Raw genomic sequence first — 19,131 nt, 5'->3', positions numbered from 1 at the left:
ACTATAGTTTTAAAAGTCAAACGTCTTGAGAAATGCACACGCGAGTGTTAAGGTATTGGAGGATGATGGACCCATGTGGTTGAGGCAGGAACTGGAAAATGGAGCTCAAAACAAGAACGGTATATATTAACAAAAACAAGACAAAAGCATCAGAGAAGTGGTCACAACACAACTAACAAAATGCCCAAAAGATAAACCAGAAAGAAAAAACAAACCTGGAACTGTAAAATGCAAACAGTAAAGTAACATTAAAAAACAGAAACAAAACACAAATGAACCTGGCATTGTGGTGGTGGAAATGAAAATCATAATGGCCTAACAAAGTACGGTACGGTGTCCAAACAGTCATATTGAAAGGGCTATGATGATTAGGCACAAGCGTGTGGAGATTAGACATATCTGTCCCCAGTTTCATAGTCGGTTGAAGCCCTCTTGTGAAAGGAGACTTACTAGACCCGCAAAGCAAAATAAAAAATTGGATATGTAAATCACAGCTATATTTGTTGCTCTGTGAAGTACATAATTCACACAGCAGATTTCTTCTTTTAATGGTATTGCAGAAACTGGAAAATTGGCTTCAAAAAGTGCTTGAACTTGGCGACAAAAAGGGGTATGAACTCTGAATTTGTGAATGTATCTGTGATTGTGGCGCTCGTCTTGAGATCAAGAGGTTGCAGATTTGATTCCCGGCTCCTCTGTGTTATATGTCAAAGTGTCCTTGGGCAAGACACTGAATTCCTAATGCCCCCGATGAGCCGGTGGTTACCTTGCATGGCTGATTCTGCTAATGGTTAGTTAAAACAGTAAAAGGGAAAGTATGAAGCATATTCTAAAGCGCTTTGTTGTTTTTGAGACTGCCCTCAGTTTTGAGGGCAACATGATTGTAAAGCAAGTCAATAAATAAGATATGAATACATTTTTTCTATAACAAAGCAAGATATATATATATATATATATATATATATATATATATATATATATATATATATATATATATATATATTCTTGTGCACTTGTCTAGGGTGGTGATGGCCCTGGAGAAGAATCTGTCTCAGAGCCTGTAAGTCCTTGTTTTAAATGATCAGTAGCTTCTACCAGTAGGTCAATAAAAATTAACAACAGATCCTTCCGCACATCAAAATAAGTCTGTTTCACCCTTCCCTCCGATCCTGAGTACCTCCTCTCGAGAAAAATCGTTCACAATCACAGCAACCACTTATTGACTGTCCATGTGGTTTTCTTTCTGCGTGTCAGGACTCACGGGTGCACAAGGTGACTTGGACAAGAGGAAAGAAGAATTTGGTAAAAACTTGATACCTCCAAAGAAGCCAAAAACTTTCCTGCAGCTGGTATGGGAGGCCCTGCAGGACGTTACCCTCATCATTCTGGAACTTGCTGCTATCATCTCGCTGGGCCTTTCCTTCTACCACCCACCTGGAGAGACCACCGGGGAGTGTGAGTCAACATTTTTATCTTACAGACTCAAAAATCTATGCTGCCTTTTATTTTTTTAAATTGCTTTTTAATATATATTGGCAGATCTACCAAACACTAGGAGCCTTCCATAGTTTACTACACCAGTCTATACTAAAAAACACAATGTGTTCTCATCTTCAACTTCCTGAAATGTGATGTAATGTGAACAACACCAGCACCCTATCAGGACAGTCATTGGTTTACATCCTAATTAGTTTAAAATAGTTTTGAGTGTTTTAAGCCAGGTTTTGGTACTTTTTATGGAGCATGCCTAGGTGTTGTTTCGCAGGTGGGTGCAGCAATGGTTCAACAAATGGCAAGCAGTCAAAATGGGGCGAACTGGCAATAATAATACACACAGAGCTAACAGGGCCTAAACCAGCTGGAACAGGGCAGGCAAGCCGGCTGCTAAAAAGGGCTAACCAGGACCAATTAGTGGAAAAACGGAAGGCTAGTCTACAACTTCCTGCATTAAGCAGCCAGGATAACTGTGCGCCACCAACAAAAAATGTCCACGACAACAAACACAAACCCAGCCAGCTGCTAAAAAAAGCTAACAGGGACCGATCAGTGGGAAAACATTGCAGCCCTAGTCTCTGAGCCGGCTTCCACCCAATCAGGAGCCGGTTTCGTCGTTCATTTCAAAGAGCCTGCCCACATAGCCGTTTTTTTCTCTAACGACACATTACTCATCACATGATCAGCTTTCATGTTGGTGATGTGGGGAGGGAAAGTTTGTGTGTGTGTCATATTACTCAGATCATATTTGCATATGCACATGCATGTTAGCAGGGGGTTAATGAAGTGTTGCGCCAAGAAATAACCTTGAGCAGCCAGTGTCCATACATTAGCCCCGTGAGCCGTGAAACAGGAAATGAAGAACCATAACAGGGTGCTGAGTCAGCGCCATAAGTCAGCACCGCCCGTAGCACTGTGAGAGAAATGGCACTCGGCCTGTCCCGCTAAAAAGGGCCAGTCATCATTTTGAGGTCTGTAAAAAAACTTTAGAGAATGACCAGAGGGAACACAATTTGTTTGCTTATATTTTATATGTAACATACCAGATGGTAGCATTATTCATGTATATATGTATTTATTACTTATTAAAAAAATCACGCAACACATTTAAAAGAATGTGTAAATTTATTGAGGTGCTAACTTATTTTGTGTAACGTTGGTGCTTCTCTGCAGAACAGTGAGAAGTGCGAACTCGGCAAACAGGCCGAAGAAATCATTATGCTCATAACTTGATCATTAAAAAAATAAGATCCACTTTCAACCATCGATGCGTGTTATGCAGTGATTGAAAATTTTGAGGAAGATGCAGACTAGGCAAGAAGATAAGCTGTGGTGCACAAATTTTATCGATTGCATACATTATTTTTTTATCCTGTCATCTCAGGACACCATTTGATTTTAAAATGGCTCTGTCGGTTATACGCAATCGTTTTAGGGTCATCTTTTAAATTGTTTTCATTGAAATGACTTAAAACAAACTAAGAACCGTATTTTCCGCACTATAAGGCGCACCTAAAAGTCTTATTTTTTTTCAAAAGCTGACCATGCGCCTTATAATACAGTGAGCCTTATATATGGCTCAATATTAAGTCGCAAGGTCTCGCAACTTATGCAACAGCCGCCGAATCGATTTTCCCCCGAATGTGGAGTAGTCCGCGGTGTATGCATGGATTAAATACCGGCGTTTCATTGGCTAACCAATGTGTCAATCATCATTTGAATCGATCGCTATTGGCTGAAGTTATTCGGAGCCTCGGATAGGCTAGAGGGCCAAAACAAACCCTGCAATTGGCCGAAAAAGATGTGTCAATCATCAGTTAAATCGATCGCTATAGGCTGAAGTTATTCGGATTCTCGGATAGGCTAGAGGGCCAAAACAAACCCTGCAATTGGCCGAAAAAGATGTGTCAATCATCAGTTAAATCGATCGCTATTGGCTGAAGTTATTCGGAGCCTCGGATAGGCTAGAGGGCCAAAACAAACCCTGCAATTGGCCGGAAAAGATTACTGTGAATAGCAAGCTTGCTAAAGTACGCCATAAAGAAACATGTTTCATTAGTCTGTATTTGTTTACTTCACTCACGGTTGTAAGAAGACCATGGTTGCGTATCATTATTGAACGTGAGAACTTAGGTGAGCTATGCGGCTTTATATTTTCCCGGTATCTTGTTTTAGAACGATCTTGATGTTGCTGTGATGAGTTGAGTGAATTAAACTCAATTCCAAGTGTTTATTGTCATATGCACAGTAAAGTTGCGAGCGAAAAAGAAAATAGAAACTAAGGAACGGTTGGCATTTCTTGAATTCCAAGACTTTAACCTTCCGAATGATATTTGAAACGATGCATTTGAGTGACATCGTACGGACACCGCATCCGCACGTGTCTACGACACGTATTTGCTTCTTTGCAAGCTTTGGGAATGTTAAGGGGGTAATAAGTTTGACTGAACTATCTGACTGTTTTGTCGACGTTCCCATTGTAGCGCCTTATAATCCGGTGCGCCTTATCTATGGAAGATATAGGACCAAAAACTATTTTTTGGGGGTGCGCCCTATAACCCGGTGCGCCCTATAGTGCGGAAAATACGGTATTTTATTTTTAAATTTACATTTAAATTAGATGTTACAGGTTTGTTTTGCAATGCATTTTACTTAGGTTTGAAATGCCATTGTTTGTGTAAAACATTCTAATTTCATTACAGTTCATAATTAGACATTTTTCCATGTCGGGATGATTGTCAAATATTTGATTTGTACGGCGTTCTTTGTATTTAAAATTTTCAAACTTATTTTTATGGATATTTTTTCTTAAATTTTCCATCTGAGTTTTAATGTTAATATTTTATTTTATGTATTTTTTGTTTATTTTATATTTTTTGGCTGTGGCTTCCCCGCAGCCTTACCAGCACTGCTTTGTACGGGACAAGCAATACCGTCCAGCCACCCTTCAGCGGGCTCATTGAGGAGTTCAAGGTGGCACGTACTAGAGAGGCTCTTCAGTATAGGGATTCCAAGGACAGCAAGGTGTCATCAGCCGGGGTTGAAGTTAGAACCGGAAGGAAGTGGAGAGCTCAGAAGGAAGTGGAGGTGGCAGAGTCACGACTGAGGCAGAAGACACTGGTTGGGGTCCTCGCAGTGGGGAGAGCAGGTCTGGGCTTCTTTCCTGAAACCGAAGTGAGTCAAGCCCAAGGGAAAGAGAGACACCATCTTCTCCAGAAAGAGATTCGAGCAGGTGTGGAGGAAGAGCGGGTGAGCAGTGCAGTCGGACTCCGGAAGCAGGGAGCATGGACAAGGTGGGAGAACACATTGCAGCGCAAAGTGACCTGGTCGAGCATCAAGCAGGCAGACTTCTACCGTGTCCGGTTCCTTGTCCAGGCAGTTTACGATGTCCTACCAAGCCCAACGAACCTTCACGTGTGGGGAAAGAGCGAGACACCCTCCTGCCCCCTTTGCTCTGGAAGAGGCTCCTTGGAACACCTCCTCAGCAGCTGCCAAAAAGCCCTGGCTGATGGTCGCTATCGCTGGCGCCATGACCAGGTTCTGAAAGCAGTTGCTGAGTGCATTGCCCTAGCACTCAACAGGGGCAAACACCATCAAGCCACAAGCAAGGCAGTGAATTTCATCAAGGCAGGAGAGAAACCCAGGGCTTGTGCACAGACAACATCAGGATTCCTCCACATTGCTTCTAATTGGCAGTTGCATGTTGACATTGGGAAACAACTAAGGTTCCCTCAACACATATCAGCAACATCGCTCCGACCAGACATGATAATCACCTCTGAGACTTGAAAACACCTGATCATGCTGGAACTCACAGTCCCGTGGGAAGAGAGCACTGAGGAAGCCAATGAAAGGAAACGCGCAAAGTACCAGGAACTGGTGGAGGAGTGCAGGGGCAGGGGATGGAAAGTTTTGCTGGACGATCCTACTGCAAAGTCCTAGGACGGTTGGGTGCGACAGGGGCAGCCAAGAAGAAAGCCATTAAATCCGCTAGTGAAGCTGCAGAAAAAGCCACCAGATGGCTTGGGCTCAATGAACCCAGGATACATACATCACTGATGATGCGTCCCAGTTGCATCCAGGAGATGTTTCTTTCAAGTATATATATATATAAAAATTGATAAAACATATTCTGAAGCTCCCATTCGAGGGAATTTATTGAGAAAATTAACAATGAAACTCTCAATTTTGACTTGAGCACCAAGGACAGCTTCAATGGTGCTTCAAGCTGCTGCCTATGTGGTATTGGAGAGCAATACGCTGCTTTTAACAATGGCTGGGTAAATGTTTGCAACAGCTAAATGAAACCATTAAAAGTATGTATTAACCATATGAAAAAGCCGCTAGCACAACCCAAATTCACTTTCTCAGAATAAGCGGACATCATTTCACTGTTAAATCATCCATAATGCTTCTAACCTAGTAAGAATGTTTTATTATGTACGTAGAACTTTTCAATCATTGAAATCCATTTCATATTGTACCGTTTAGGATTGGGCATTACATTATTCAAATAATTTATAATTTCAAAAGCGAGGATTTGTAAATTTGCTTTCATGGGAAATTAATGGATGGAGTTTCTGAACTAAACTTGAATGAACATAGCTGGTGTTAATTAAAGGACGAATCTGTAGCATCTAGTTATCTGTGGCATTTAAGCAAGTTATTCACATGCTACAATCAGCATATGCCTTTCAATTAGGAATACAGTATAGCCGATTTTGAATGAGATACCCCTTTATGTTGTATTATTCAATAAAAAATGCATTTAAATAATTTTGTTGAGTGGGGCTTGTTGTTTAAAATTGATTCAAAAACGCAATTGTCCAGACTGGGGGAGGATCAAATCAGCCAGCCCTTGTAGTACTCAAAAGGTCAAATAACACAAAATAAAAAAGCCACATATTCAAATTTAAGAATACCACTTGGGATTTGGCGGCAGAACGCCATGGCGCCATGCCCCCACAACTAACGCCCTTTTCGTGTCGTTTTTAGTTTTCCGATCATGCTACCACTAAAGATGACGATTACAAAGACAACCACATATTTACTACTGCACCAAATGAAAACACAAATGAGGGCTGCACCGCGTAAAATGTGAGCCCTATTTTTATAGACGACAGCACCAGGCAACCAGAAGAGTACCAGATTGCAACACAGACGTGTCTTATTGCAATATTGTCATTAGTGGTTGCCGCACCAACTAGGCCAAATTACATTTGTTTATTATCGTTCTTCAAGGAAATAGGGAAACTTCAAATCGGTTGTATAAATTGAGGACTCAATTGGTGGGTGAAAAAGTTTAATTATTGTAAGTTGTAAATATTCAATAAAGTACTGTCAAACCTTCCGTTTTTCTCCAGAATTTACTGTACTGCATTTAAACCCTTGAGTTTTCATAGATAATAAAACTGCACAATTCCCATCTAAATCTTTTTTCTATGGTACAGCTTGCGGCGCAGTGACGGGCGGCGTGGAAGACGAGGGCGAGTCTGAGGCCGGCTGGATAGAGGGTGCCGCCATCCTCTTGTCGGTTGTGTGTGTGGTCTTGGTGACCGCCTTCAACGACTGGTCCAAGGAAAAGCAGTTTCGTGGGCTGCAGAGCCGGATTGAGCAGGAACAAAAGTTCCAGGTGGTCCGCGGAAGCACAGTCATCCAGCTGCCTGTATCGGACATACTTGTGGGAGACATCGCACAAATTAAATATGGTACGTATCTAAGTTTTTTATGAGGTTTTTAACACTAAATAATGCCCCCAGACAAAAAAACAAAACAATTTGAGTTATATTATCACTAAAGGCAAAATGTACAATTTTCCTTTTGAATTTTGATATGGGCTATGATATTTACTCAGTAAGATGCCGTATGCTCTAAATCAAGCTCCTGAAATTAAAAATGTTCAACCTAAGTCCTAAAATGTTTGAACAAATCTTATCACGTTAAAGAGTATCATTTGATGTCTCCTTAGAAAAGTATTTTCTCTATTAAGTATGTGTTAGAAATACTCAACTGAGTTCAAAGAGCCTTTATGCTTTTTTTCCGCCGGGTTTATTTGTTTTCATCAGGGGGACAGGGGAGTGGCGAAGAGTGACGTCATGCTTGTTTGTCCCTGCCTTTTTTGTTGTTTCTTTTTATTAGTGTATGATGGCTGATTCATTATTTATTCTAAATTTGCTTAAAAGACAAGAGACTCTAAAATACGAGAACATAAAAAAAGACTGACACCAAGCTGTTAGCTATCCAGGTGATATTGTCAGTTGGGTACAGTTTTAGCTGTTTAATCGCTACCGTCAAGTAATTGTAGGAACACAGTCATGGTTCACTTAACCGCCTGGGTCATCTGGGCACCAATGAGGAGACAACTCTGGACAGATTTCTCTGCTGTTGACAGCTCCTGGGCTGCAAATTTGGCGCCAGTCCATTCCTTAATATTGTCAGCCCAGTTCTTTTTTGATCGTCCTCTCCTCCTTCCCCCTTAGACTGTGCCCTGGAGAATTATCTTGGCCAGTCCTGATGATCTTGTGACGTGACCATACCACAATCATAGTTGATTGCAGTAAGAATTACCTAAAAAAAACAAATACAAGCACTGCAGTTCCACGTGTGTTGTTACTTTGGATGCACGCATCAACGGCATTGAGCAAAAATGACGGAAAAAATAATGTAACAATAAGTTACTTTTCGGGAAAAGATATCCAATAAATGCCAATGCCTAGTACCAACTGGCCTTGTAACTCAGTATTAATGCAATTATCCTCAATTCCGTCAAGTAGTGCTGGATGAAAAATTGAATAGTATTGAAGAATACACTGGAATGCGATTTCGGTTTAGTTTTGGAAGTGAAAAAGGTTTGTCAGGACACACCAAGTATGAATTAGGGTTAGCTCAATACCATTTTTTCCTATCAGAGACTGTGGCATTGTGAACTGTGCAACACCAATTCTCTATCATTTTAATTGTTTTGCTAATTGAATGTAGATACGTAGGAGCAATATGCCTTTTATACGGACATCTACGTTTGCAGTTAACGAACATTTTCATCGCTTTGTCATGAGTAACTTCAGCATCGTATTATTGGAACAAATAGAAAGGACATCCCTAGTTCGATAAAGACAATGCAACATGAAGAAGAATGAATGTACCGTAAATTTGAGGATTAGTCATAATTTTAGTCGATGAATTGGATCTGATTTTTATTTATAATAGCTAGAAATACCGATGTAGTCATTTTGGCCTCCATCACACTCGATAACAGATCCTGAGGATCTGGGCATCCCTAATGTATATGTTGGCGCCAATTGAAAATTGTACATAATATAATTGATGTACACTATAAAACGTAAGAAGCAGACACAATAGCCGAAGATTTCTCAAGATATAAAAGCATTTGTTGAAAAATATCCACTTATCACAAATTTAGGAATTTTAATTGTAATTATACTCTGCACTTTCTGAGTCAGGGTTGTCAAATTGGGTTTGATCCTGGGGCTTGATCCAGACATCCTGTTCTCAGGTAGGCTGGTTTGTATTCAAGTCAAGTCCAATTTTCTATTGCGGTTTTTCAGTATTATGCTTTATGATGCCGCCTATATTAGTAACATACCCAACATATTATAGTCACGGATGGCTAGGGATCTTTCCTAAGCGCAACACATTTATTCACAAACAATAGGGAAAAAATATTTCTTATGTTTAGCATTGAATGTGTTGATTGGTTTATTTTAACGTTTGAGTGAATGCAGTTTTACATTTGAGCCAACTCACCACGCTATTCAACGTCAACACAGCCTTCTAGCAGACGGAAAGAGCATTTGGTTTGCATTTTTAAAAAAAAATCGAACTTTTGATAGAAAATAACCTCGGGACTTGCTTCTTTTCGGACATACTCACAAATTTATGGCGGGCAGGTATAAATCGTCCAACGGACCCGCGAGCCGTACATTTGACATGCCTGTTCCAAGTGTTATGTGTTGCGCTCTACACTCTTCTCTTCAGCAAAACAAAAGGGCTTACGTTTATTCATCCAATGAAAGCCATAATAAGAACTGTTTGGCTATAAGTCTCTGCCTGTCCTGTCTTTTTGTTTGCAGGTGATTTGCTCCCTGCCGACGGAGTGTTGATCCAAGGCAACGACCTGAAGATCGATGAGTCGTCGCTGACAGGAGAGTCTGATCACGTGAAGAAGGCTGCGGATAAGGACCCCATGCTGCTGTCCGGTACGTAAAGGTCTCACTAAAAACGTTTTGTTGTGTCAACCCTGTTTCCCGATGACTCCTCTGAATCTACATTTGTCTTATTTCGCTGCCATTCTTTTTCTTACTTATACTCTGATAAGTTTATAGTTTAGAAGACACTCAAACCAGGGTAAAATGACATCAATGAATTTTGAACTTGCCAGGAGACAGGAGGTGGCTCTTAAAATATCCTTAAGAACAATTCCAACTGTTCTAAAAGTCCACTCCCAAGATTTTTTTTTTTCATCAAATCTCCAAAGGCACAAAAGGCAAATCTACCCTATAGGGTGTGGTAATCAAAGAACAGCAACATATTGGCCAATCGTGACAACTATATGAACCTAAAACTCCCGGCCTGAGGGGCCAAATAAAGCCTGCAGGATAATAGTTTGGGGCCCTGCCTTAGTGCAAAAGTTTTAAGGGACAGTGTGTAATCTTTAAGGACCACCTAGTGGTTGAAAAACATAAGGAAACATGCATGATAAAAATATATATATTTTTCTTAAAAGAAAAGCTTCGTAGGTCGAGAAATTTGCATTTGTTTTGCATAACTTAAGCTTCACCTTGAGCAAAGTTGTTCTGGAGCCGCATGCACCCCTTTGGCGTTTCCCAAGTGGCTCTCTGGCACTTTTAAAAAAATGTTTGATATTGGAAAATGACATGCTTTCTGAAGGAGGAAGAGCACTACACAAACATTCTTAACGTTTTCCAATGTTTAAATAGATATATGTATTTAATCTATCTATCTATCTATCTAGATTTATTTAGATATGAGGTCGCTGGTTCGCGCCTCGGCCGAGTCATACCTAAGACTTATAACATTGGTAAAAATGGCGGCGCCCTCTGTTGGCTGCGGCTGCATCGGCTCGCTACAACGGGTCAGGTGTATCGACATTTCGTTCTGTGTACATTGTTACAAAGAATGACAATACAAAGGAAATTTTTATTATTTTTATTATATCTAGATCTATTTATCTGTCTGTCTGTATCTAAATATATATTCAGTGTGTGTAGCATTCTATTTTAGGCTTAAATAAAGCTTTTAAACTTTTAGGTCTTCAAACATATGTTGTTTTGTTTCATTAGGTTCAATATGGTTCTTTCAACATTTTGGCTTGCTGACATATTTTCTGCCATCTTGATGCTACAGGTACCTAAAAAAGGGCTGGGTAAAACAATAGAAGAACAAGAGTACAGTTAGGTAGTAGTTTGGCGAACGCTGTGAAAAGGTGAAGCAACTGGAAGCTGTTTTGATGACAGGGAGTGCAAACCTTCACAGAAGGTAAATTTATTAAAGAGTATTCAAAGAATGCCAGGCTGAATAGTTGGCCCTCACACATGTTCAGCTTACTAAATTAGGCCCACTTCCTGAAAAGTTTGGACACCACTGCACTACACAAAACCGCAACATTTAGTGGTTAGAAAATACACTCTGTACCTTTAATTCAAAATGTATCTTTATTACTGATTGATTGGTTTGATTTCATATGATTTATGAATATATATATCTATATATATATATATATATATATATATATATATATATATATATATATATATATATATACTTTTTTTTTTCAGAACTATTTTTATGTTGAACATTTCAAAAAGCATATTTGAGAATGTTTGGCCGTCTTCATCAGATTTTCTTTTTTGTGGAAAACTTGATTTGGCCAAACCACACCAAAACCCTAACATTCGAGACCCCCCCTAGTGAATTGAATTTGAAACCCCTGATGTAAACAGTGCATAGTAGTCACAATGAAGTGCAACAGTGAGGAATAATAGTCAAAATAATGCCAATGCAACCTCCTTTGCTAGTGTTATAATATTAAAACAGAAGCAAGCAGAATAAACATATTATAATTTATTTCCACTTTTCAGACCATTATTTTAGAATGCATTACATTTACTTCCTTGGCATGAATTCAAACAAAGGAAACTGTTTTATTTTTTTCTAATCTCAAAGCTGACACACTTCCCCTTTTCACACTTAACTTATCTCTAAGCTTTTAAGGGTTTGTTGCGTCAGATAATTCACATTCTCTAGCTGTAGGAGTCACACAATATCTCTGATTGAATAATAAAAAGTGGATTAAACTCTCTCCAGCATCCCCCCCTCCCTTGGATAATTAGCAGTGTGCCGTTTTTCCGCCTTGATTAATTAGCCTCAAATTCTCCCACATTCTCCCAAAGGTTAATCAGCCTTGCGATTTGTGTGTTCATGCATATGCGTATGTGCACAAATTTCGAGGAGAAGTTTGTATTGTTGTGAACTGGAGATAAATGTGGGAACAGTGTGTGATCAAACAATAGTTTCGTAAATGGGGCGTCACCAACGTGGCCCCCAAAGAACACCCGCATAGTCCATGGACTACTTCTGAAAAAAAAGGCTCTCAATTGATGGGTCAATGTTATATTATCGGCTTCTTGAAACAGTGAACAATGGAAAGAATTTCAGAAAAGGTTATATGTACATACATGATGCATTTCTAATATACAGTACCCAATTAGAAATACCTATCAATTATGTGTGTAGCCAAGTACCCTTTTTCAAGAAAATACTTTTGTAATTTTGTGAAGGCAGGGTGTGTTGTTTGAGGTGTCTTTAAAAATTAAGAGTCCAATATTTTCTCTAATGCGTATGTGTTAACAATGCCTGACATACAGTGAAGAAAATAAGTATTTGAACACCCTGCTATTTTGCTATTTCTCTCACTTAGAAATCATGTAGGGGTCTGACATTTTCATTGTAAGTGCATGTCCACTGTTAGAGTGATAAACTAAAAAGAAAAATCCAGGAATCACAATGCATGATTTTTCAACTATTTGTATGATATAGCTGCACATAAGTGTTTGAACACTTGAAAATAAATATTAATATTTGGTACAATCTTCTTTGCTTGCTGTTACAGATGTCAAACGTCCCCTGTAGTTTTTCACATGGTTTGCACACACTGCAGGAGGGATCTTGGCCCACTCAGAGATCTTCTCCAGATCAGTCAAGTTTCTGGGCTGTCACTGAGAAACACGGAGTTTGAGCTCCGTCCAAAGATTTTCAATTGGGTTCAAGTCTGGAGACTGGCTGGGCCATGCTCGAACCTTGATATGCTTCTTCCAAAGCCACTTCTTGGTTTTCTCGGATATGTGTTTCGAGTCGTTGTCGTTTTGGAAGACCCAGCCACGGCCCATCTTTAATGCTCTGACTGAGGGAAGGAGGTTGTTCCCCCAAATCTCACAATACATAGCTACAGTCACCCCCTCTTTAATGCAGTGCACTTGTTGTGCAGAAAAACACCCCCAAAACATTAGGCTACCACCCCATGCTTCACAGTAGGAATCGTGTTCTTCTGATAGTACTCTTTATTCTTCTTCCACCATACTTGCTTAGTGGAGGTATGACCACAAAGTTCTATTTTGTTCTCATCTGACCACAAAACTTTCTCCCATGACTCCTCTGTATCATCCAAATGGTCATATGCAAACTTAAGACGGGTCTTGAATATGATGGTTTAGGCAGGGGAACCTTTCGTGCCATGCATGATTTCAAACCATGACGTCGAAGTATATTACCTGCAGTAAACTTGAAAACGGTGGTCCCAGCTCTTTTCAGGCCATTGACCAACTCCTGTCGTGTAGTTTCAGAAGAATCATTGAGACCCAACGAGGTGATATCTTGCATGGGGCTCCACTGAGATTGACCGTCATGTTTAGCTTCTTCCATTTTCGAATGATTGCTCCAATAGTGGACCTTTTTTCACCAAGCTGCTTGGCAATTGCTCTGTAGCCCTTTCTAGCCTTGTGAAGGTGTACAATTTGTCTCTGGTGTATTTTGGCAGCTCTTTGGTCTTCCCATGTTACCAGTCAAAGTCTTACTGATTGTATTGGGTGGACAGGTGTCTTTATGCAGCTAACAACCTCAAACAGGTGCATCTGATTCAGGATGATACATGGAGTGCAGGTGGACTTCTAATGACCGGACTAAAAGGTCTTTCAGGGTCTGAATTCTAAATGATGCACAGGTGTTAAAATACGTCTTTGCATCTGTATCACACAAATAAATCGTTAAACAAATCATGCATTGTTATTTCTGGACTTTTTTTTAGTTTAACTCTCTCACTGTGGACATGCACCTACAATAAAAATTTCAGACCCCTTCATGATTTCTAAGTGAGATAAATGGCAAAATAGCAGGGTGTTCAAATACTTTTTTTTTCACTGTAGTTTAAAGAGTCCTTATAATTTGTTTCCCACCATGTATATCTATATCTATATATATATATATATATATATATATATATATATATATATATATATATATATATATATATATATATATATATATACATTGTGTGTTCCACATATCATTAGAGCTGTATTTTTTTTCATATACAGCACAGTATGAATAATAAGTACACAAATATTTGAATTGATTTTTTTTTTATCTTCACCTTAGGGACCCATGTGATGGAGGGCTCAGGACGCATGGTCGTGACCGCTGTGGGCGTCAACTCTCAGACTGGAATAATCTTCACCCTTCTTGGAGCTGGCGTGGAAGAGGAAGAGAAGGTAGAAAAGAAAGGTAAGCTATTTATATTACTCTTCATTATTTTTTAAGTATCAATTAACTATATTAATCTGTTTTCAATCCCATTGTTTTCCACTTGCCAACAGTCAATATTTATTTTAACAAATTGTTATTAAAGGCCTGATTTTGATGCTAATGGCCATGCTTAAAGTAGTGTACCTGCATATTGTGTGATTTCGTTCCTGGTGGTTGGCTAGTGAAATTGTGTTGGACCTTAGCACATTTTCTGTCCTTCACTTTGTCTCATTCTTCCACATTTGCCTTGGAGGAGGCGCATTGGAAGACAGACACCAGAACACAGGTAGGTATCCTCTTTGTCTCAACCCTGGCTCTGATAATCTCAATTATTTTTGTACTAATCAATTTCTTCTCAACTTCTAACCCACTCAAAAGCAGAAATCATCCTCTCAAGTCTGCTCAATTTTGTGAAATCCAATTTAACTAGAGCTAGGATCAGTTGGGGGCTCTTTAACTTTTTCTGTTTGTTTTTTCCTTCAAACTAGTCTAACAGTTTTTTGCATGGTCATTGATTGAGTTAAAGGGTTACTTAATTACTTACTCTAGATAATGAATCATATAGGCAGCTACTAAATCACTGAGTCAATGAATGTGTTACTATGTTGGCTAGCTGCTCAATTATACATTCATCTAGTTAATACTAGAATAGGATATTTTAACCTGTTATATTGTCAGTTTCGGTTGATGTGAAAAAGTTCAGTCAGTTACTCTTCAACCACTACTGTAAATTTCAGACTACTGAGTGACTAGATGCTCGAATTTAAAAACAAAACTAAATTGAGTGTTTTTATAAGCTGCACTTGGTTTCAAACCATAATTTTAACTGCCATAAACTAATCTACTTCCATTGTATACATTTTAAGCCCGGCACACACCTACATACAACCGTGTGGGGAATCTGGCTTTGACACTTTTGGCTTCTGAACACCGCACACCGTTTTCAGTTCTGCTTTGGTTTTTTTCTACGTCACGTGTTTTCGGGTCATGTGACAATTAAAGAAATAGCACATATATACTAATGCACCAAAATGTGAGCTTTGTATTTCTGGACAAAAGCGCCAGGGAAACCTTACTGTGGAAAACCGTGCCAGATTGCAACTTGGACTTTTCTGTTTTTCAGACAGTCTTATTGGGTTGTTGCCACCAAATAGCATTCGCTTGTTATTGTTCCGCAAAGGTTTAAGGTGACTTCAGCACCCGACATTGCTGTAGATGATGCGTGAAGCAAATTGTAGCATTTTTGATTGATAGTTCCTCGGATGTCGAATGACCTCTTTGGTCAGTTACTTACTTTTTGGGTTGTTCAGCAAGTCAGTTTAAGACTGAATGAGCAAGTTATTTGCAAATTAACACCAGTTTTGTCCTACATGTGTATGTCGTGTGATTCTAAGATCACTTTACTGTCGGATTTAATATCTTGTCTACTTGTGGTTACAAAACAAAATGTGTCAATCTTGTTAGCTGACCTAGCAATATACTGTCAACCTATCTATAATGCTAAATCATTGCTTTTGAGGTTAACTTTTATTTCCCTGAGCAAACTTTTAGTACAACTTCTAAAGACTTTTAAAGCTCTTTGCTAAAGTTGCTGAGTCCTGCAGCGCAATAACTTCCTAATTAGATCATAAACGAAAGTGGCCACAACTAATGACTAAATAAAGTTGTTTTTGTGAAAAGTCAAGTTACTGGACTGGAACAATCTCCTGAAGGCATCACGATTCACTCAATTTCAACGAAGTCTTCCTGGATTTCAAAAGGTTTACGTAGCAGCCGCCCAACAAATTGAACACCGGATCTGAGATCTGTTGAACGTTTTACACCATAAGAGATAAACACAATTGCTTCTTTATACTATCGGTCAAACTCTCTTTGCAACAATTGCTTCCCCCTAATCTTTAAATTGTGTGTTACGTGTCTGTCCAATGTTATAAACGTGTGTTGTTACCACACTATATATCACGAAGGACAAATACATCACAAATGTTTATCCATAAATCCTGACCAAATGAAAATGCTGAACATGTTTCATGTCTTATAACAATGCTGTTTGTGCTGACTGTTTTGTGTTTGTGTCCATTTCTGTGGGGCTTCCATTGTAACTGGCTAGACTGCTCGCATCCCCCCATCCACCCCATCGCCACCATTGCCACGGATGGGGCGGCAGGCTTTAACGCCCCAGGCAGTGCCAACCTTATTAATGGTAGGTTGATAAAACCTCTGATTCTCTTCTGCTGTCGTATTTGCCTCCCCACCACGCCCTGCATCCACTGCCTCTGCTTGGCTTTTAATTTCCTTACCCCTACCTTTTTTCACTGTCTTGCCTTGTACCGTCACTGTTGATTATTTGGCTTTTATTTATTTTCTTTGCCCCTACACATCATATTTGTCTTAGTATCGATTACACGCAGATTTTATATCGATTGGATTCCTAATTATTTTAACCTTACTTATAGGGTTAACTTAATATTGCCCTATGCTGGTTTCATTGGTGGATTTTTGGTTCCATACATACTCAAGTGTCTTGATTGTAAATTTGGTACCAAAACAGATTTTAGATATTGTTAATGGCAAACAGCAACCTAAAATTTATCCCCAGGCATGAGCGTTTATGTCACAAGCCAATTTCCAATTATTTTACTAAATTTTAAGCAGTTCATACCTGCCAAGTATCAGATTAACATCATGTTTGTTTATTATGCCTCTGTTCTCATTTGTTAATTTTCTTTAAACAAAAATGACTCTTAGCTACAGTATCTTATTTAAATACTGCTGATTGCCTCCTAGCTGATGTTACTTGTAAGAAGTCACATATCCCCAATCCTGACGTCCTTTTGTTGTCTGTTAATGCAGTTTAGAGGTCATATTTTCTCTCAAATTATTGTTGTCAAATCTGGAAATTGCCCTATATAGTCTCTTTGAATTCCTCCAGCAGCTGACCAAACACTAGATACTAAAAACTAAGTGACAACCAAAATTAGTGAGTCACTCTGAAAGTACTAATATAGTTTCAAATTACTGCATATACTCGCATTGAAGCCGACTTCCTAAGACTGCTTAAAAATACCCATAAAATAAAATAAATACAAGAACATTTGTTCACCAACCTTTGGAAGAGGGGAACCCTTCATATTTCTTGCCTTGTGCAATCTCGAGAGCTTGCAAATTACCCCTTAGCCAATAAATTTCAATTCCACTTTGTCTCTGGGCTTGGAACCACTCGAATATATCCTTCTCCATTTCTGGGTACAGTCCTATATGTTTTATTTTTTTCTCCAGACATGGTTTAATGCAATAAAAAATAAACAAACTAAAAGACCAAAATTCAGTGCATTTTACCATAAATTCTGTGCCCACGTTTATCCCATTGATTTTGTTGTTCCTGTATAAGCCACACTCCGACCCACGCGCGACCTAACATTCACTACTAGTAACATAACTAAATAGTCACATATAAACTGATTTCAGTATTTTGTTTTATAGTTGTAAATAATAGATACAAGTATATTGAGTAAACTAATACTGTATCTACGTGAGGAGAAATTCAGCTTTTCATACTCTGAGCTTGAAACAGTGCCACAGTAACTGTATTCACTTGTACTTTGTAGGTAAATATAATAAGGCTGAGCCTTCTTAAACGTTGCTGGCAGATTAAGGGGTTGTTTGCTACATCGGGAGAACAGGAGAAACAGTTAGCGATTAGAGGACGTTGTAATTTATGATCTGCTTTTAATAAGTAGCGGAATAAATCACCATATTGTAACGACAGTTAAGTTACAAAATGTTATCAGCAACGAGTTACAGCACTCGTAACAGAGAAATGTTATTGCATTTTTTTGGAACTCGTTAGTCCCAACCATGCATATAGTGATGTATCCCTATTATCACAATAGTTAGAAGTTTACATTTGTTCGAAAACTGACAACAGAATAGGAGATTCAAGCCCGAAATCCTCAAGTTGAAATACATATATTTTAGTTAAACTCTCGATTTGTTGGTACTGGTTGCTTACTGGTTCTGATGATAGCTCACAAGTGCTGGTTCATCGCTATTTTCTAGTAAAACAGTTTTTGACTGAGTCTATTCAACCCCACTTCCAAACATTAGCCTGATAATAGCATATTAACAACATAGTAGTAACATGTGGTAAAGGAGTTCTGTCAGACACGGAACTTCTGAAGAATCCGTGGCAGACACACTAGTTGTTACCTGAAGTGACTGGAGCTATTTAGTGTGTTGATTTTAATGTGACCTAAAATAACAACGCCTAGAACTGTTTTCAGGTCAATTAAAATGATCCTCTTCATTTTGTATAAAAGCCGTTAAAATCCGCTACATACAAAAGACACACATGAGCTTAAGGGACAAACTCTTTGCCCTTCCAAGTTGGATACCCGATAGAAAACACCAGCTTTTCTCCCTTTATACACCTCTAAATTAATATGCACCACCCAATGGATGAAACGAGAATAACATTCAATGACTCATACATGTTGGATCCCACAACATGATAAGTTGTTTTGGAAATACAATGCACTAATTAGTAATAAAAAGAAGCTCTCAGCTTTAAAAAGGTTGGAGACCCTCTGGCTCATTGTATTCAAAGAAAGAGAAAAAAAACCCAATTGCATTCTTAGCTCTGTGTACAGCTTCATATGTAGCAAAGGATTCTGAAAAAAATAGCTTTAGAATTGTGTATATTTCACAATGAATGTGAATCCGACTGGCAAAATTGTTTGACTTGTTTCATTGCAAATCCCATTCTTTGGCATTTCCGCTGGGTTTAAGATTAAATAAAAA

General features: G+C 38.9%; 1 protein-coding gene across 8 annotated transcripts in view; it reads left to right on the top strand.

The window, feature by feature from the left end:
- Positions 1 to 19,131, top strand: part of atp2b2 (ATPase plasma membrane Ca2+ transporting 2) — a 192,984-nt gene that overhangs the window by 106,401 nt on the left and 67,452 nt on the right. For 4 of the 8 annotated variants that reach the window (XM_088338106.1, XM_088338107.1, XM_088338109.1 and 1 more), the window contains 6 exons: positions 1,255 to 1,455; positions 6,945 to 7,202; positions 9,585 to 9,710; positions 14,185 to 14,310; positions 14,585 to 14,617; positions 16,442 to 16,534. In XM_088338106.1, coding sequence (XP_088194232.1) covers positions 1,255 to 1,455; positions 6,945 to 7,202; positions 9,585 to 9,710; positions 14,185 to 14,310; positions 14,585 to 14,617; positions 16,442 to 16,534 — 837 coding nt within the window. Of the gene's footprint in view, positions 1 to 1,254; positions 1,456 to 6,944; positions 7,203 to 9,584; positions 9,711 to 14,184; positions 14,311 to 14,584; positions 14,618 to 16,441; positions 16,535 to 18,009; positions 18,040 to 19,131 lie in introns of all 8 variants that reach the window. The other 4 variants (XM_088338113.1, XM_088338108.1, XM_088338111.1 and 1 more) reach the window with 4 other exon arrangements.

This window comes from Urocampus carinirostris, chromosome 6, assembly GCF_059441175.1.
Source record: "Urocampus carinirostris isolate Australia breed hairy pipefish chromosome 6, RoL_Ucar_1.0, whole genome shotgun sequence".
NCBI lineage: Eukaryota > Metazoa > Chordata > Actinopteri > Syngnathiformes > Syngnathidae > Urocampus > Urocampus carinirostris.
The sequence above is the reverse complement of the archived record's forward strand: the minus strand, read 5'-3'. Positions and strand labels throughout refer to the sequence as shown.